Source organism: Hemitrygon akajei, chromosome 4, assembly GCF_048418815.1.
Source record: "Hemitrygon akajei chromosome 4, sHemAka1.3, whole genome shotgun sequence".
Taxonomy (NCBI): domain Eukaryota; kingdom Metazoa; phylum Chordata; class Chondrichthyes; order Myliobatiformes; family Dasyatidae; genus Hemitrygon; species Hemitrygon akajei.
This window is the reverse complement of record NC_133127.1, coordinates 138,518,841-138,540,029: the sequence shown is the minus strand read 5'-3', so window position 1 is coordinate 138,540,029 and position 21,189 is coordinate 138,518,841. Positions and strand designations below refer to the sequence as shown.

Below are 21,189 nucleotides of genomic sequence, written 5' to 3'. Positions count from 1 at the left end.
CCAGAGTGGATGAGTTCAGTCATGGTGTCAGAGATAATTTTCTGATGGTCTAGAGTGGAGTCCTCTTCGAGGGGTAGGTATGAGGAGGTGTCTGAGAGTTGCCACCTGGCCTCAGCAAGGCGGAGTTCAGTGTGCCATACTATAACAGCACCCCCTTTGTCTGCAGGTTTGATGGTAAGTCTGGGATTGGTGCAGAGAGAGTGTGGAGGGCAGTGCATTCAGATGGTGTAAGGTTCGAGGAGCTGAGGAGAGAGGAGTGCTGAAGTTGAGATGGTTGATGTCTCATCAGCAGTTTGAGATGAAAAGATCCAGAGCAGGCAGAGAACCAGAGCAGGGTGTCCAAGAAGCAGAGGAAAGTTGAAGATGGGAGAAGCGGTCATCAGTGAGGGGTGTGGTAACCTTGCAAAAAGAAGTGGGCTTGGAGATGGAGGCAATGGAAGAAAGCTCATGTCATGGTGGGTGTGGAACTCATTGAGGTACAAGTAAAGGGGATAAAGGTGAGGCCCTTACTGAAGGCAGAATGTTCTGCCTCAGAGAGGGAAATGTCAGAGGGAATGGTGAAGACATGGCAAGGACTAGAGATGGGATAAGAGGGGGGAAGAGAGTCAGTGATACCAGAGGAGAGAGGAGGGTTGGGGTGTTCAAGGAAGGTGGGGTGGGAGGAAGATGGAGGCTTTAAGGACCCAAGAGCTGATGGTGGGGGCTAATGGAAGACTGTTCAACAGAACAGATACAAACTGGAAAAGCCATTTATTTGAAAATGCTGAATTCCATGTTGAGATCTGAGGGATACCAAATGCCCTTGTAATATCATCTATTTTTCATAATGCTTCAGTCCAGCTGCCAAATAAACGCATCCTTTTGATTTACGAAGTTAACTGTTGCAAATCGTATCACGAACAAGAGAACATCTTCAGATGCAGAAAATCCAAGCAGCACACATAAAATGCTGAGTTTCTTCAGCATTTTGTGTGAGTTGTTTGTTGCAAGTTTTCTTGGATGGCCTGACACCTACCATTCTCCATTAACTCTTTTCAGCTCATGTCTAAGTTCACACCAGGTCACATATGCCAACACCTTTCTATTCAATATATTTTCATCAATACCAACATAAATCTCTACAACCTTCTGCAGATCAGATCCTTCCAGAACACTACTGCATAACTCTGGCCTGTAATGCATTTTACATTTAAGACACTCCACTCTTGATAACCGTGTCTTCATTTGTTGATGTTCTTAGCTCTGGAAACCTTTCTCTAATAGCATCCTTTCCTTCACCTAAATATTCTCAAAGATCAGTTTAAAATCTATCTCTAACTTTTTAATCATTTTTTTCTGAATTTTGCAGTGAGGTATGGACAGTGTGGGCTGAAGTGCCAGTTCCTGTGCTATACTGTTCTGAGACAAGAAGAAATTAATATCAATTGAAAACATATGACAAACCCCAGCATACTTTCCTATATTTACATTGGTACGCAAAATCAATTATTTATTGTCAATGCAAACTGCTAAGAATTTGTGACAGATGCAGAAAAAAGTATCTAATTACGAGGCTGAGATATTCATGCATGAATGAGTGCTGCCCTCATCTGGCAACTATTAGTATTCTTTAAAAATAATTTAAATTTAAAGTCACATTCAATCATATTACCATAAGACATTGGAGCAGAATTAAGCCAGTTAGCTGTCAAGTCTGACTCTGTGATTTAATCATGGCTGATTAGTTCCCTCTCAACCCCATTCTCCTTTCTTCTCCCCATAACCTTTGACGCCCTTACTAATCAAGAACCTATCAACCTCTGCTTTAAATATACCAATGACTTGGCCTCCACAGATGTCTGTGACAATGAATTTCCTATACTGGGAGAGTCTAGGATTAAAAGGCACCACCCTCAGAATAGAAGGACATCCCTTTAGAACAGAGATGAAGAGGAATTTCTTTAGCCAGAGGGTGGTGAATTTATTCTTCCCCGGCTAAAGAAATTTCTCCTCATCTCTATTATAAAGGGATATCCTTCTACTCTGCAGCTGGTGCTCTTTGGTCCTAGATACCCCAAATATAGGAAACATCCTCTCCGCATCCACTCAATCTCGGCCTTTTAAGATTTGATAATTTCAATGAGATCTCCCCTCATTCTTCTAAGCTCAAGTGACTAGAGACACAGAGCCATCACAAATTCCTCATACATTAGCCCTGTCATTCCTGGGATCATAAACCTCTTCTAGACCATCTTCAATGCTAGCACATCCTTCCTTAGATACAAGACTCAAAACTGCTCACAGTACTCCGTGAAGTCTAAACATTGCCTTACAAAGCCTCAGCTTTACACCACAAATGAGAGAAAATCTGCAGCTGCTGAAAATCTAAGCAACTCACACAAAATGCCAGGCAACATCTATGGAAAAGAGTACAGTCAATGTTTTGAGCCAAGATCCTTCATCAGGACCAAAATGTCAACTGTACTCTTTTCCATAGATGCTGCCTGGCCTGTTGAGTTCCTCCAGCAATTTGTGTGTGTTGGTCAGCATTATACCTTTGCTTTTATATTCTAGTATTCTCAAAATAAATGCTAACATTATATTTGCCTTACTTACCGCCAACTAAACCTGCAAGTTAAGCTTTAGGGAATCCTGCCCAAGGACTTCCATGTCCCTTTGTACCTCTGATTTCTGAGTTTGTTTCTGATTTAGAAAAAAGTCTATGCCTTTACTCCTTCTACCAAAGTGCATGTCCATACACTTTCCAACATTTTATTCCACCTGCCACTTCGTTTGTCCATTCTCCAAATCTGTTTAAGTCCTTCTGCAGACTCCATGCTTCATCAACACCACCTGCCCCTCCACCTAGCCTTGTATTATCAACAAACTTGGCCACAAAACCATCAATTCTATCATCCAAATGATTGATATATAATATGAAAAGAAGTGGTTCTAATACTGACCCCTGTGAAACACCACTAGTCACTAGAAGCCAACCAGAAAAGGCCCCCTTTATTCCCACTCCATGACCCCAACAGTCAGCCAATCCATCTATGCTAGTATCTTTCCTGTAACGACAAATCCAGCTTCCTTGAAGCCCTATGGAGGTACAGTATTCTGAACATTCACCTCTTTCCAAGTGAAAATATCTACATCTCAGCCCCTTATTCTCAATCTGCACTCACTGGTTATAAAATCCTCAGTCAGGAGAAACATCCCCTCAGTACCTAGCCTACAAATCCTTTGAATGATTTTGTAGAAGTTAGTAGAGTTTTGTTGAGATTTCCTCTTAGTATGAACTTTGATAATAAATTTACTTTGAACTTTGAAGTTAATCTTCTAAACTCTAAAGAATACAGTTCCAGTCTACTAAATCTCTCACCAAATGGAAAAGTGTCAACCCTGGAAGCTATTGAACCTTTTCAAAAGACATTATAAAACTCTAGTGAACCTTTGCTGTGCTCCTTCTATGGTCAGTACATACTTTATTCACTAAGGAGACCAAACCCACTCACAATTTCATGACAAGGACTAACCAAAGTCATAAATAATTGCAATATTCTTTACTCTTGAACTCAAACGCTTTTGTAATAAAAGCCAATATACTATTTCCTCCTAACTACTTGTGCCACCTTCATGTTGGCTTTCAATGACTTATGTACAAGGACATCAACATTTTCCAATCTGTCACTGTCCAAAAAAAACTCTGCTCTTTTGTTTGGTGCACAAAAATAAATGACCTAATATTTTTCAATATTATGTTCCATCTGCCATGTTCTCACACACTCATTTATCTTGACTACATTCTCTTTGTATTCTCCTCATTATCCTTAATGCAATCTAGCTGTATGACATTGGCAAACATGGAAATAAGGAACTTGATTCTCCCAGCCAAATTGCTGATATAGACTATGACTAGTCAGAATTTAAGCTGTGTGGTCTCCCACTAAACATAGCCAGTCAGCTTGAGAAACGAGACACAAAATGCTGGAATCTGGAGCAACAAAAAGCATGCTAGAGGAAGTCAGAGTGTCAAGCAGCATCTATGGGGGGAAAGGAGTCTTCACCATTTCAGGTTGGGACCCTGAATTAAGCTGGAAACACTACACCAGTCCTGATGCAGGGTTTGTCCTGAAACAAGAATTCCTTTCCACCACAGATGCTGCTCATCTGAGTTCCTCCAGCAGATCAAAGGTTGATCCAACTTGTGATACACTTGTGTATCTGCCTTCTAAGCTCTCACAGTTCTCAGTTCACATGTACCTCCATTCTACATACTCTAACCCTGTTAAACAACCTCATAGATCCAACTTGATCAAAGCTTTCTAAATTCAGAAGATACTACATCCACTTGTGCAATTATGAAAATATGGCTTACAGAGTAGGACTGGCAGTTCAATGTTAAAAGTTACAGGGTTTTCAGATGAAATAGAGAGGGAGAAAAAAAGCAAAGGAAGAATGGCTATCCTGGTTCATGAAATATATCAGCTGTGAAAAAGGCTGTTATGTTAGAAGAAGCATCAAGTGAAACCAAATGGGTTGAGCAAAAGTGTAAAAGTGGATGCAGTGTTCAGAGAATCATAGTTGTTCAAATATTTACAGGAAAATTGATGAGCAAGTTTGCAAGCAAGTATCCAACGAGTGCAGAATACAAGGGAGGTAATAGTCAGGACAAGCTGGAAGATTGTGGAGTAATATTAATTATATGCCACTGCTGAGCTTCCGTTGGCAGAGTTGACCATGAATATTGTGTCCCAGCTATCTAGGTATGCAAACAAGCTGGATCAACTCAGCAGGTCGGGCAGCATCCGTTGACTGCTCATTTCAACAGATGTTGCCCGACCTGCTGAGTTCATCCAGCTTGTTTGTTCTTCTTGATTTGACCACAGCATCTGCATTGTATTTTGTGTCTAGATATGCAGAGCCTGGGCAGTACGATATGGAGAACAAGCTGTAGCCCATGTAGCTAACTCCCCCTTGCTGCACATCTGATCAACCCAAAAGAACAGCAGAGACGGATACAGTTTGGTATCAGCAGGTTTGCAGGAGTTGCCAGCCAACACTGAACTCAATGTAGGTCTGTTTTAGTGACTCCAGCTCCAGATTTTTCCCTCAGGGTTTACTCCCAAAGCCTTCCCCATGAGTGGGTATAGTTACAAGATAGTGGAAGTTTGAGATCAGAGTTTTCCTTCTCTTAGATGAGCCGCCAGCCACAGCTGACGAGCCCCATCTACCCCATGGAGCCGCAGGATTCATCAAATCCTTGCAGAGTGTATAGTGTATTCATGATACATAACTGGTACATTAACATAGGATGTAATAGAGTCATTATCTATCAGTTTAGAGCCTATGGAACTGAAGTGGAAGGAAAGCAATCTCAACTCATTGGTTCTTAATGGTTAACAAGATACCAAAGTTTTCATTGCCTCCTTTCTCATCAGCTTTGGCATTACTGTGCATGCTGTTGGACAGTATTCACCTTTTAGGTCCAAGCTCTTTCTTTAGTCATACCATATCAGCACTCATATCTTGGTCTCAATGGATAAGCTGTACATATTATTGATTAGAATCAGCATGACCAAACTATTATAGTTCAATTTAATTTGTACAAATAAAAATGACTTACTGATAGAATTTGGTCACCTCTTTGCAGCTCTCCACTAAGGTCTGCTGGTCCACCTGCCAGGATGAACGAGATAAATATCCCTTCACCATCTTCACCCCCAACGATGTTAAAGCCTAATCCACAGGATCCTCTGTGCAACACAAATTTTCTGGGCTCCCTGCAGAGACAAGAAGTAACATCCAAATCATGGCTCTGAAAGCTTATTTTCAACCCCTTTATCTCATATATCTTTTTTTGCTAAAATCTTTGATGGATAGCCTTGACATTCATACTTTATTGAACTAAAGAACCAATCAATCCATTATCAAATTCTGGATAAATTCTAGATTGTGAGAGACAGATAGAGGGAGGACGGAATTGCTCTTCATTATCATGAATTTGTTCAGGTGGGAAAGGTGTTGAAGTTGCTGCAATTAATGCTGCAGCTAGGAACGAAAGATAGAAGTTTTATTCACAAAAATCAACTCTGAAATGCACTGCACACTCATTAACTTAAAAGCTCCACAGAACATTAAATATCACACATCTGATGATGTAATGGATAAGTTAGAATGCTACTCTATCCAACAGCCATTTGACATAGCAGCAAAGTATGAATTCTGAACAATTGGAAATAGAAGAATGAGTGTGAAATTATATCTCACGGGGAAAGAAACATCAAAATAATGTATCCTAGCAAAATATACTGTATTCCTGAAGTAGGTCGATGAACATACTCCGAGAGGTAAACCAGCATGGATAGGAATTTCAAAGATGTAAGATCCTATTCAGGGAAAGTAAAGACAAAGCAATTGAAGCAATGACTCATGTTAAAGTACACAAATTATGATTGCTAAAAAGTTAGCTTGTAAGATTAGTGATCAAGCATCAGACACAGACCTGAAGCACCATTTAATTAATTCAAGTTTACTGTCAAAAAAGGTATTTAGTATGCAAAGGAAATAAAGTCAGAAATATCCATGTTGTCAAGATCATCAACAACAAGAGACCAAGCAAAAGATACTGAAGTGATGTCAGGTGATGAAGCTATTGTGCAACTGAACACATAATCAATTTTCAGTGTGCTGATGTGGAGGAAATGAATATTGATGTATTTGGCCTCAATCAAAAAAAATGGTGCTGAATTTTTTTGAGAGTCGTTGAAACTGCGCTCATCTAGAACAGCACTGAATTAAATCATTCAACTGATCATTTTCCCCTCCCTCTTCTTCTGTGAATTCCAGATTTCATTCATCTTCTATCCAGATGCTTCATGGCTTGATATGGTAACTGCTCTGCCCATCATCACAATAAACTGAGGAGAGTTGTGAACATAACTCTGCACATTACTGAAACTAGTACATTACCAAAACTTCATGGACCTCTGGCTACACTTCTTGCTACTTCACTAAATCATCCAATATAACTAAAGGTCTATTCACCGCAGGCATTCTCTCTTTTTCCATCAGGCAGAAGATACAAAAGCCTGAAATCACATACAACAAGGCTCAAGGACAGGTTCTAGCCAGATGTTATAAGACTATACAATAAGAAGGACTGTTGACCTCCCAATCTACCGTGTTATGGCCTTGCACTTTATTGTCTACCTTCTCTGCACTTTCTCCCATATTAAGCCATGCTGGCTCCTCCTAATTAGGCCATGACTTTCCAAATGTTCATAATTCCTATCCCTAAGAGTTCTCTCCTGTAACATCCCTAATACTGATGTAACACTCAACAGTCTATAGTTTGCAGGTTAATCCGTACTTCCCTTCTTGAATAATGGAACAACATCAGCTACCTGCCAGTCCTCCAGGACTCTGGCTAAAGAGGACACAAAGATATTTGTCAAGGGCTCCAGCAATCTTATTCCTTGTCTCCTTCAGTAACCTCTCTCAATATCCCAGCAGGTCCTGGGAACTTATCCACTTTGATGCTCTTTAAGAGACCCAATGCTACCTCCTCCTTTACCTCAAAATGTCTCCCTATTCTCGATGTCCTTCTCCTTGGTAAATACAGATGTCAAGAACTCATTAAGGACCTTACCCATATTCTCAGCATCCAATTAAATATTCCCCCCTTTATCCTCGAGTGGTCCTACCCTCTCCTTACTTATCCTTTTACTCTTGATATATCATAGCATGCCATAGGATTATCTTTAATACCACTTACCAAGGACTTTTATGGCCCCTCCTGACTTTCCTCATTCATTTCTTGAGTTATTTACTGGCTTCTTTATAATCTCAATGGCTCTGTTTTATTCTAGCTTCCTAAGCTTTTTCATCCAATTCATCACCTCTCTCAACATCCAGGGTTCTCTTACCTTGTCATCCTTGTCCTTCCTTCTGACTGGAACATGCCTGTCCTGCACTATATGCAGTTGGTCTTTAAAAACCCTCCACATGTCAGACGTGGACTTGCCCAAAAAAAAGTGTTCCCAATTAACTAGTTCCTGCCTATTAGTCTCATGATTTGCCCCGCTCCAATTTAATACTCTCCCGCAAGGTCCATACTTATCCATATCGATAGCTATCTTAAAACTTAAGGAATTGTGCTTAACTGCTCACCCACTGAAAGGTCAGTCAGCTGGTCAGGCTTATTACCAAACACCAGATCCAGTACAGCCCCTCTTCTTGTACTATCTACAAATTGAATTAAGAAAACTCCCTTGAAGCACCTAACAAATTCTGCCCCATCTAAACCTTTTGCACCCAGAAGGTCCCAATTTATATTTGGGAAGTTAAAGTCCCCCATGACAATGACCTGGTTGCTTTTACACCATTTCTCAATCTGCCTGTATATCTGTTCCTCAATTTCCCAATGGCTTCTAGGGAGTCTGTAGAACAATCCCATCAGTGATTGCACTCTTTCTATTTTTGAGTTCTACCCATATAGACTCAGTGGACGAGCCCTCTGTTATGCCCCCTCTGAGTGCAGCTGTGACATTGTCCCTGGATAATAGTCCAACTCCCACTCCACTCTTTTACCTCCCTCTCTATCTTTACTAAAACATTGAAACACCGGAATATTAAGCTCACTTTCCTGTCCCTCTCTCAACCACGTCATTGTAATGGCCACAACATTATTGTTCCATGTACTGATCCACACTCTAAGTTCATCACCTTTAACCACAATATATCGAATAGCCTACTTTTTCCAATTCTGAAGAAAAGTTTGAAGGAAACATTCTCTCCATGTCCAATCTATCTAGACCTTTCAATATTTGACAGGCTTCAATGAGATTCCCTTTTATTCTTCTAACCTCCAGCAAGAACAGGTCCACAGTCATCATTACTCCTCATATGTTAACCCTGTCATTCCCAGGATCATTCTCACAAACCTCCTTTGGACTCTCTTCAATGCCAACATATCCTTTCTTAGATAATGGTCAAAATTGTGCACAATATTCAAGTGTGGTCTGGTCATTGTCCAATAAACCCTCAACATTACATCCTTACTTTTATATTCTTGTCCTCTCAAAATGAATGCTAACTTTTCATTTGCCTTCCTTCCCGCTGATTAAACCTGCAAGTTAAACTTTAGGGAATTCTGCATAAGGATCCAAAGTCCCTTTTTACCACCGATTTTTGAGTTTTCATCCCGTTTAGAAAATAGTTTGCACTTCTACCAAAGTGCATGACCATACACTTCCCTACAGTATTTTCCATCTGCCACTTCTTTGTCTATTCTCCTAATCTGTCTAAGTCCTTCTGCAGATTCCCTGGTTCCTCAATACTATATGCCTTTCCTAAATGTTCACAAACTTGGTCACAAAGCCATTAATTTCATCATCCAAATCGTTGGCATATAGCATGAAAAGAAGCAATCCAACATCAATCCCTGTGGAACACCACTAGTCACCGGCAGCCAACTAGAAAAGGCCCCCTTTATTCCCTCGCTTTGCCAGCTGCCAGTCAGCCAATCTTCTATCCACGCTAGTGTTTCTCCTATAATACCATAAGTGCCTTGCATTGTACAGATGAAAATTATCTCAGAAAGACAATAGCTAAATTTTAATGTGATTCCGTTGAGCAACCACAATAAATGCTAATAGACCTTCTGTTGTACTGTTTATAATAAGAGTTACTGTTAGGAAAGAAGTATATGAGCTGACACTGTAGCAGTGGCTGGCAGTTCTTAAAGAAGCAGCTGGGGTTCAGTCATTCCAGAAGAAATAAATCTCAGGCTTACATAAACCCATTCCCACATCTGTCACTTGACCCTATTGTCAGAATTTATGATACAGCCCAGCAGCAAAGCCTGGTCAACCTGGAATTCATTTGCCTTATTCTGAGAACACAGCTCTGGTTTAGGATCACAGATCCTATTTATTTCAATGCTAATTTCAAGCAGTGCCTACATAAGCTACTCTAATGCTTCGATGATATATGTAACCACTTATTCAACCATCGAGCATTTTTTATTGATCTAGATAGGTAATATTAACCAATGCCAGTCTGTGGAGTTAAGTAAGCACAGCTGATTAGAACTAAAATAAGCAGCCATAAACTGCATAAGCACCATCTATAAAGTCAACAGTAATATGGATTATTAATGGTCATCATACTTTTGTCACTGTCAGCAGGAGACCATTTAACTGATAGGAACTTTTATTGCTAGTTTATAGTCAGGTTTCCATCAGGAAAAAGTGAATTTTACCCAATCAGCAAAATGTTCTTTACTAAATTGGTCCTCTCCTCTCAACAGTGTACTTTGAAATCATGATGTTTTATCCAAAGGAGCATTTTAAATGCAATTTCCTAATGCATGCTCTTTAATTTTGAAGTGTGGTGCCTGCAAGACAAGGTAGTTAGATTTCCTGAAAAGTATTACTTCTTAATAAACATTGCAAAAATGTATCAACAGTGTTTTCAAACTGATTCCTGATGTTCCTTTATCAAGATTATGTCTACTTCATTTGCAACCATTTCCAACTTTTAGTAAGACCAATAAACTCATGACTAATAAAACAGTATTCCTAAACTAGCAATTACTCCTATATATACAGTAAGGCATATTATATGTCTTCACCTAAAGGGAATAATCACTGAACAGTGATGGAATATTGAATTATTCATTTGCCAATCTAAATGACTTCAAAGATTTGGAAAACATCAATATTTTTTAGCATTCTGGGGATTGTCTCAATGTGGGATTGTCATTAACACCCCGGGCCTCTGTACCACCTTCTGCAACTGATCATCAACTTCCCTACCGGGAGACCATAGTCAATATGGAGAAATAATAACATCTCATCCTCACTATCAACATTGACATTCTTCAACAATGCATGCTTAGCCCAGTGCTCTACTCTCTCCACGGTCATGACTATGTGGCTAAGCACAGCTCAAATGGCATCAATAAATGTGTCAATGGGATGACAGCTGTTGGTACAATCTCAGGTGATGAGGAGGCTAACAGGAGAAAGTTAGATTGGTTGGTTAAGTGCTGTCACAACAACAACCTTGAACTCAACACTAGCAAGAACAAGGAAGTAATTGTGGACTTTAGGAAGGGGAAGTTGGGAGAACACGCCAGTCCTTATTGAGGGGTCAGCAGCAGAAAAACTGAGCAACTTTAACTTCCTAGGCACCAACATCTCTAGGATCTACCTTGGACCTAACACATCAATGCAATCATGAAGAAAGCACACTAACAGCTGTACTTCATTAGGAATTTGAGGACATTGGATATGTCACCAAAGATTAAATACAAATTTCTATAGGTGTACAATAAAGATCATTCTGATGGGTTGTATTGCAATTTGTGATGGAGCTCAGGATCGCAAGAGGCTGCAAAGTGTCATAGATTCATCCACCTCAATCACAGCACAACCGTCCCCACCATCAATGACATCCTCAAGAGATCAAGGCTCAAGAAGGCAGCATCTATCATGAAATACCCTCACTATCCAGGACATAGCCTCTTCTTATTATTAACATCAGGGAGGAGGGACAGGAAGCAGAAGACACATACTCAGTTGATTTAGGAGCAGCTTCTTCCCCTCCATCATCAGATTTCTGAATGATCACTTTTTCTTTTCTGTTTTGCACTTTGTTTTATAACTCATAATTTTTTATTTCTCTGCACTGTACTGCTGCTGCAAAACTACAAATTTCTCATCAAATGTAAGTCATAACCAATCTGATTCTGATATTAATGAGCTTAGTTCAAAAGTTTAAATTCAGAAGAAAAATAAGTAGGGCATGGGTCTAATTAGAAAACAATGAAAGTGAGTGTCAGTAACAGTATAGCTAATTTTCGGTGGAACTTACATATTGGCAAAGGCAGTGGAGGCAACTAACAGAGCTTTTTTTTGTATTTAGTACTTCTAAAATAAACCGCAATAATAAAGGGTCAATGAACTACCAAGGCAGATCCAATCCACTGTGTCAATAGCAAAATCAATTTCTAAAGTTGTTCAACACTGTTCACAAAATATTTAGTTTTAAGGACCTTTAGTTGGTAAATATTTTAGTTTTGTTAGAGCATATAAGTGAAGAATAAAATTTACAAACAATTAGATCATAGGTTAGTAAAATGCACTGTTCCAAACTTCAATGAACTAGAATAAGCTTACTATTTATAAACATAAGCATGTTGCTAATTGATCTAATTTACTATAATAGAATTACAACTTATTTTAACTTTGTAATCAGGAACCAAATTCTACTCACTATTCTATTTATAATTAAAAAACTGACCTATATCTTAAATCAATGTAATCATTCAAAAGTTCAAAGTAATTTCCTCCTGAAAATGCCACCATTCAGAAATAGTAAAATTAATGCAAAATGTGAAAAGAGAGGAAGCACACTCAGAAAGAAAACCAACACAAAAGATTGTGCAATAATTGTTTTCTTTTGTGAAGAAAGATCGAAATATGAAGGTAACTGTATATCATACATAATTCTTTCCTTCCTTTGCAATCTCTCAATTCAGGTATGATGTTCTCCTAAGGGGTTGTCTGTTGGTGGGTCCTCAGGTTGCTGTAGAGGCCAGTCCAGGATCTAAATGTTCTGGTGCAAGATCTAGATGTTCTGCTGCATGAAACGGGGATAGGAAATGGTGAAGGGAGGGGGATTGGGGGAAATTACCAGAATTTTGAGGAAATTGTTCCAAGTTCCGGTAATGCCCCCCAACCCACCCCACTCCTTCACCATTTCCCATCCCTTTATCCCTCTCTCACCTTAACTCCTTGCCCACCCCATCACCTCCTTCTGGTGCTCCTCCCCCCGTTTGTTTCTTCCACAGTCTTCTGTCTCTTTCACCAATTAATTCCCCAGCTCTTTACTTCATCCCTTCCCCTTCAGGTTTCACCTATCACCTTGTGTTTCTCTGTCCCCTCCACCCGCCTTTTAAATCTACTCCTCAGCATTTTTTCTCCAGACTTCCTGAAGGGTTTCAGCCTGAAACATCAACTGGACTCTTTTCCATAGATGCTGCCTGGCCTGCTGAGTTCCTCCAGCATTTTGTGTGTGTTTGCCCATTCCCGCTGTGCTTGGTAGCTAAGCCATACGTGAAGGCCAAGAGCTGGACCTGGTTGTCAGAGGCAATCTGAGGTGCACGCTATTGGGAGCATTTAATAGGTGGTGGGTGCTTATCCACACACCCCCCCATGCCCCACCTTTCAGATATGACAACTTTAAGGAACCAAGAGTTGCTATATCCACACTATAACAGACAACGGAGAGAGCTACCAGGTAGCATAGGTTAAGACCCACAGATGAGTTGAAAAATATGTTCAGGTCTAATATTTAAATGGGAACCCATATTTTATCTGCTATGAGAAGGTTTATCATCTCTATAGCAAGCTTTGCCCCCTCCTTCCACAACTATGTGGTCCTATTCTAGAATTGGCTTTATTGCAAATCAAGGTGTTGGATAGTCTAAGTTATGATAGGGCTATGGCTAAATTGGTTCAAACAGCTCTTTAAGTCATTGTCTTATCATTTGTTCACACAGGAGTTTTGGAAACAAATTCTGGTTATTTGCTTAACTATAGCAAAAAGCTTAATCCTACCATCTAATTGTAGATTTATAAAATGTGCTTCCAACTCAAGTTTTGAAGGGAATGATAGGGGTAGGTCACTGAAGACTTTATGACTCTTTGGTCCAGAGCGCAAGAGGGTAGCACTGCCTGCTAATTTTCCAGAGACAAGTTACAGATTTCATGGTTAATACTGAATCCAGGTATTCAAGGATTCACTGTAGTGACTAAGAGCATGACGTCCAGACTATGCACCCACCGATTACACCATCTTCTTATAGTGAGTCATGATCAAACTGAAATGTCAACTCTCCATTTCCCTCCATAGATGCTGCTGACCCACTGAGTTTGTCCAGCTCATTTATGTGTTGATCCTTTTATATTTGTCTTTAAACTTACTGCCAACAGATATGGCATTTTAAAAAGCACTTACCAGATTTCAGCTCTTACATCTCAGGAATTCCAGAAAACTAAATATTTTGTGCAGAGAATCACATTTCAATAAATGTGATCTTTAAAAATAACATATATGTTTTGAAAACTTCTGTTGACTTACTTCTTAAGGAAATATTTGACAAATCAGGTGCTAATCATAGTAAAATCTTTGAACAGCAGATGTTTAAAGTCCTTTATTTTTCAGAATAGAATTGGTCCACCTTAGATGGAAATAAGTAGAGGGGGTATGCTCAACAGTTAATCAATTAATATGATAACAATAATCCAAAAACTTCAATGTTTCAGTCTCTTCAAATAATATGTTTTTTTAGAAAATGTACCGAGTAGACTATTTTATATATATTCTTCACTCCTTGCCATTCTGTAATGCTCTTCTGTCTTCTAACTATTACTTGCAGAATTGAATAGCTTGTTAGTGCCATCTGCACATTAAAAGAATACATGTACTGGCATCTTTCATTCCTCAGCACTGGAGTGACAAAAATGTCCTTGATCTGAATGTCTACGATGAGTCACCCACAAAAATAAGCCAATCACATATAGGTCAGGCCAAGCAAGGGTGACTGCTTTCCTTGCCTGAAGAGAAATATTGTGATCCAGTTTCAGCTTTAAGATAATCACTGTAATTTTTTCTCAGTGCTATTCTTTGAGTGCACTCAGTTTTACCACCTGCCACTGCTGGACAAATTGTTAACCTACATTAATCCAAAACCATAATCTCAATGTTGCCACACTTGATACCTATGAAGGTATCAGCAGCCATTGGCACAATATAGTAATTAATCCTTATTTGCTGAATTATCTCTCCATGTTACATTAAATGGAGCATAGAAATTACAGATACATAAGTGATAAGTGATGCAACATAAGCACTTATAATTCAGATATAGTGTATATAAGAGGACTTCACAGTCATCGTGTTTCATTGAAATTACAAATAACATAGAGCAACACACAAAAAAACTGGAGGAACTTGGCAGGTCAGGCTGCGTCTACAGAAAGGAATAAACAGTTGGCGTTACAGTCCAACGTCCTTCATCAGGACTGGAAAGAAAGGGGAAGAAGTCAGAATAAGAAAGAAGGGGGAGGTTAAGGTGTACAAGCTAGAAGGTGATAAGTGAAGACAGGTGGGAAGGGAAGGGATGAAGCAAGAAGCTGGGAGGTAATAGGTGAAAAAGGTAAAGGACTGGAGAAGAAGGAATCTGATATGAGAGGAGAGTGGATCATGAGAGAAAGAGAAGGAGGAGGGGCACCAGAGGCACATGATCAACAAGTGAGGAGAAGAGGTAACTAGGGAGCTAGAGTGTGAAATGTAAGAATACGGAAGGGGAAAAAGTTACCGAAGTTAGAGAAATCAATGTTCGTGACTGTCACCAGGTTGGATGCTACTTGGACGGAATACAAGATGTTGTTCCTTTAACATGAGAATGGCCTTATCATGGCAGTAGAGGACCAACATGCTGGAATGGGAATTGGAATCAAAGTGGTTAGCCATTAGGAAATTTTGCTTTTTGCGGATGAAGTGAAAGTGCTTGACAAAGCAGTCCAGTAATCTATGTGGGGGCTCATCAATATAGAGGAGGCCACAATGGGAGCATCAGATGCAAAGTGTTGCCTCACCTAGAAGGAATGTTTTGGGGCCGTCAATGGAGGTGAGGGAGGAGGTGAACGAGCAGGTGTACCACTTCTTCTGCTTGCAGGGTTAAGTGTCAGGAGGGAAACACCATTCTTTGAAGAAGGAGGGCATGTCTGATGTTCTGGAAGAAAAGCCTCAGCCTGGGAACAGATGTGACAGAGACAAAGGAACTGAGAAAAGGGAATGACATTTTTACAGGAGACAAAGAATGAAGAAGTTTAGTCAAGAAACCAACAAATAATATAGAATTGATTTTTTGTTAAGTTAATTAAGATTAACACTAAATCTATTCATTATAGATAGGATCAAGTCAAAAGTGCTACAATTTACACTCAGTGGTCACTTTATTAGGTGCAGGAGGAAAACCAGGTGTAGTTTCTGCTGCTGTAGCTCATCCACTTCAAGGTTCAACATATTGTGCATTCAGAAATGCATTTCTGAACACCCCTGTGGTACTGCATGGTTATTTGAGTTACTGTCACCTTCCTGTTAGCTTCAATACATGTGTGGTGGAAAGTGTGCTGACTGGCTGCAGTACAGCCAGTTTCCAAAAAACAATAGTCACTACCTTTTTTATGCATGCTCGCAGAAAGTCAATTACATCAGTCAACATTAAAGAAATCATTCCTGTGCATCTTATCAATTCCTATGAAAATGCCAGAGACAGTCCCTTTTCTGCCCACAACACACATAGATAGGTTGTCAGAACATCCCTGAAACTAAGATAGATTATTGCAAGCATGCTGAGAACCCAGCCAAATAGTCAGTCTTTACTTATAATATCTTATGATATTAAGAAGGTTCATTAAATCCTTAATCCAGTAAGTCATTAAAGTACAAAAATATAATTTATTTTATATGTTAGTACCAGACAGGTGAAGGAAAACCATACACACTGTTTAACTGTCAGAAACTTGACAGCCCAGAGGGTTCTCCCTACAATTTATGATCATCACTGTTTCCAACTTGTTTACGCTGCTGTGTTCTGCACTAAGATCAGCACTAGGCATATTTTAATTAAAGGAAGGTGCAGTGTGTTAAAAACTCAGATATTTTAACCGTTTATTCTCAAATTTCTTCCACAATTAATTCACATAGACTCATGGTGTTCAGCAGTAGGCTAGAGGGCAGTACCACATAGTCTCGAGTTTACAGCAGTAGGCTAACAGGCAGCACCATGAGTCTGCTGATCTAGGCATTAAGCAACACAGACACACAATTCTATAGACTCGCAAGGGTACTTACCCAAGCCAGTTGGCCAAAATCCTCCACGATATTCCATCTGCCATTTCTTTGCTTATATTCCCAATCTGTCTAAGTCTTTCTACAAATTCCCTGCTTCCTCAAAACTACTTGCCCCTTTACCTATCTTTGTATTGTTACGAATGTGCCACAACTCTGAGGGGCCAAAGGGTACAAAGTCGCCCCCTCCTTTTTGAGAATCGCAAGATCGCTATTAATTCGGGTCTGGGACCCAGGAAATGAGAGAGAGACACGCAGAATCCACAAGGTTTGGAATGTGTCCTGGCCTCAGCGAAACAAAAACCCCTGATAACGGCTATTGTCTCTTGGAGACGGAATTGTGTTTTGAGTACTGTACTATTCATTGAAGCCCTCAGGGGATGACCAGAGTGGGCTGGTTGAGGGATTGCATCATCCCAACCTGATTGACATCTGAGACCCCGTGAGTAAGGATAAAAGAGGGTCTGGGGAACAACCCCTTTAGACGCACCAGGAGAAACGCTAGAAATCCCGTGACAGCGTTTAATAGCGACAGCCGGTGGGGGGCTCGTGTGCGTCCTTCCCTTGCCTGGGATTGGCAGCCTCGCCACGGAAGAACGGCTTTAGCTAAAAGAAGAGGCCACAAGTGAACGGCCACACCAACGGGACTCCTGACGGATCGAAATCATAAAGGTTGGAAAACCCGCAGCGGTAACTGTTCCCATTCTATTCCTATTTCTCTCTCTCTCCAACAAAGTGCAACACAGCGACAACCAAAAGACGGCAGCTTGTGGAACTGCAGTGAACTGTGTATTACAATCGGACAATTCATTATCCCCTAGACAATGATAGAGCTATTTCTTATTGATTATTATTATACCCGCACTTTTAGATTTAGTATTGACGACGTATATTATCTGTATGTTTGCATTGATATTATTTTTGTGTATTTTTACTAATAAATACTGTTAAAAATAGTACCAACAGACTTCAACGGACCTCTCTATCTTTGCTGGTAAGTGACCCAGTTACGAGGTTCGTAACAGTATCATCTGCAAATGTAGCCACAAAGCCACCAATTCTGTTATTCTAATCTTTTACATATACTGTGAAAAGAAGCAGTCACAATACCAGCTGCTGCGGAACACCATTGGTCCTGGGCAGCCAACCAGGAGAGGCCAACTTAATTCCCACACTTTGCCTTCTACCAGTCAGCCAATCTTCTATCCATGCTAGTATTTTTCCTGTAATGTCATGGGCTTTTATTTTGTTAAGCAGTGTCATCTGCGGCACTGTGGTGAACTACATATACCTGTCTGGACTGCTCCTGTGGCTCCTCCCACAGACCCCTGCTGACTGCTCCTGTGGCTCCTCCCACAGACCCCTGTATAAAGGCGATTGAGGCCTGAACCCGGCCTCATTCTCCAGGATGTAGTGTTGTTCATTCTTCCAGTCAATAAAAGCCGATATCTCGCTTCTTACGTCTCAGAGTGAGTTATTGATGGTGCATCAGGCACATTGCCAAAAGTCTTCTGAATATCCAAGTGAACAACTTCCATAGACTCTCCTTGACTGTTAATCCTCAAATAATTGCAAAAGATGTGTCAGGCAAGTTTTCCCCTTAAGGAAACCATGCTGACTTTACCATGCACCTCCAAGTATCCCTGGAATCTCATCCTTAATAATGGACATTTTCCTATCCACTGAAGTCAGGCTAACTGGTCTATAATTTCCTTTCTTCTGCTTCCCTCCTTCTTAAAGAGTGGAGTGCAATTTCCCAGTCCCCTGGAACCATTTCAGAATCTAGTGATTCTTTATCATTACTAATTCCTCCACAATCTCTTCTGCTTCCCCTTTCAGAACCCTGTGATGTAGTCCATCTGGTCCAGGTGACTTATTTACCTTCAGACATTTCAACCTCCCAAGCACCTTTTCACTAGTACTAGCAACCATATTCACTTCTGCCTCCCGACACTCTAACATTTTTGGCAAACAGCTAATGTACTCCATAGTGAATACTGACGCAAAATACTTATTAAGTTCTGTAATTTCTTTGTCTCCCATTACTACCTCTCGAGCATCATTTTCCAGCAGTCTGATATCCAGTCTTTCCTCTTTTTTCCCATTTATATATACTTGAAACAAACTTATGGCATCCACTTTTATATTGTTGGTTAGCTGACCTTCATATTTCATCTTTGCTCCCATTATGGTTTTTCTAATTTCCTTCTGTTGATTTTTTAAGGTTTCCCAATCTTTCAACATCCCACTGGTTTTCACTATATTACATGCCCTTTCTATTGCTTTTATGCTGTCTAAACTTCCCTTGTCAGCCTCAGCTGCCTCATCCTCCCTTTAGAATATTTCTTCATCTCTTGGATGTATCTATCCTGTGCCTTCCAAATTACCCCTAGTAACTCCAGTCATTGCTGTTCTGCCATCATCCTTTGTGTCCCCTTCCAATCAACTTTGCCTAGCTCCTCTTTGATGCATCTACAACTTCCTTTACTCCACTGTAAACCAATATATCTGACTTCAGTTTCTCACTCTCAAACTGCAGAGTGAATCCTATCATATTATGATCACTGCCTCCTAAGGGTTCCTTTACCTTAATCTTCCAAATCAAATCTGGTTTATCATACAACACCCGATTCAAAACTGCCCTTCCCCTAATGGGCTCAACCACAAGCTGCTCTAAAAAGCTACATGCACAACACGATGGAGGAACTCAGCAGGTCAGGCAGCATCCGTGGAAACAAGCAGTCAACATTTTGTGGCAAGACCCTTCATCAGGACTAAAGAGGGAGGGAGCAGGGGCCCTATAAAGAAGGTAGGGGGAGGGTGGGAAGGAGAAGGTGAAAAAACAGTAAGGGGAAAGATCAATGGGTGTGGGAGGGGAAGCAAGGAGGGGATAGGCAGGAAAGGTGATGAAGGAATGTAAGGGGAAAGCACTATGGATAGTAGAAGACGGTGGATCCATGAGGGAGGTGATAGGCAGCTGGAGGAGGAGGCAGAGTGAAACTGGGATGGGGGAAGGGAGGGGGAGGGAATTACCAGAAGTTGGAGAATTCAATGTTCATGCCAAGGGGCTGGAGACTACCCAGACGGTATATGAGGTGTTGCTCCTCCAACTTCAGTTTGGCCTCATCATGGCAGTAGAGGAGGCCGTGTATGGACATATCCAAATGGGAATGTGAAGCAGAGTTGAAGTGGGTGGCAACCGGGAGATCCTGTCTGTTGTGGCGGATGGAGCGGAGGTGCTCAACAAAGCGGTCCTCCAATCTGCGTCGGGTCTCACCGATGTAGCAGAGGCCACACTGGAAGCACCAGATGCAACAGATGACCCCAACAGACTCACAAGTGAAGCGTTGCCTCACCTGGAAGGACTGTTTGGGGCCCTGAATGGTGATAAGAGAGGAGGTGTAGGGACAGGTGTAGCACTTAAGCTTGCAGGGATAAGTACCAGGTGGGAGATCTGTGGGGAGGGACGTGTAGACCAGACAGTCGCAGAGGGAACGATCCCTGTGAAAAGCGGAGAGGGGTAGAGAGGGAAAGATGTGCTTAGTGGTGGGGTCCTGTTGAAGGTGGCGGAAGTTGCGGAGGATAATATGCTGGATCCGAAGGCTGGTGGGGTGGTAGGTGAGAACAAGGGGAATTCAGTCCCTGTTGTGGTGACGGGAGGATGGGGTGAGTGCTGAAGTGCGTGAAATGGAGGAGATGCAAGTGAGGGGATCACTGATGACGGTAGAAGGGAAACCACAATCCTTAAAGATAAAGGACATTTGAGCTGTCCTGGAACGGAAAGCCTCATCCTGGGAGCAGATGCGGCAGAGACGGCAGAACTGGGAATAGGGAGTAGCATTTTTGCATGTGGCAGGGTGGGAAGAGGTATAGTTGAGGTAGTTATGAGAGTCAGTGGGTTTATAGAACATGTCAGTGGACAGTCTGTCTCTAGAGATGAAGACCGAGAGATCGAGAAAGGGAAGAGAAGTGTCCGAGATGGACCAAGTGAATTTGAGGGCTGGGTGGAAGTTAGAGGCAAAGTTGATAAAATTGATGAGCTCAGCATGGGTACAGGAAGCAGCGCTAATGTAGTCATCAATGTAGCAAAGGAAAAATTGGGGAGTGTTACCAGTATAGATTTGTAGCATAGACTGTTCCACATAACCAACGAAGAGGCAAGCACAGCTGGGGCCCATGCAAGTGCCCATATCTACACCCTCGGTCTGAAGAAAGTGGGAAGAGCCAAAAGAGAAGTTATTAAGTGTGAGTACCAGTTCTGCCAACTGGAGGGGTGTGGTG

General features: G+C 41.0%; 1 protein-coding gene across 8 annotated transcripts in view; it reads right to left on the bottom strand.

Annotated features, from left to right (window-relative positions):
* Window positions 1–21,189, bottom strand: part of LOC140726699 (disks large homolog 2-like) — a 797,667-nt gene that overhangs the window by 302,393 nt on the left and 474,085 nt on the right. For all 8 annotated transcript variants that reach the window (XM_073043428.1, XM_073043429.1, XM_073043430.1 and 5 more), the window contains one exon: window positions 5,606–5,762. In XM_073043428.1, the coding sequence (XP_072899529.1) occupies window positions 5,606–5,762 (157 nt within the window). The remainder of the gene's footprint in view (window positions 1–5,605; window positions 5,763–21,189) is intronic.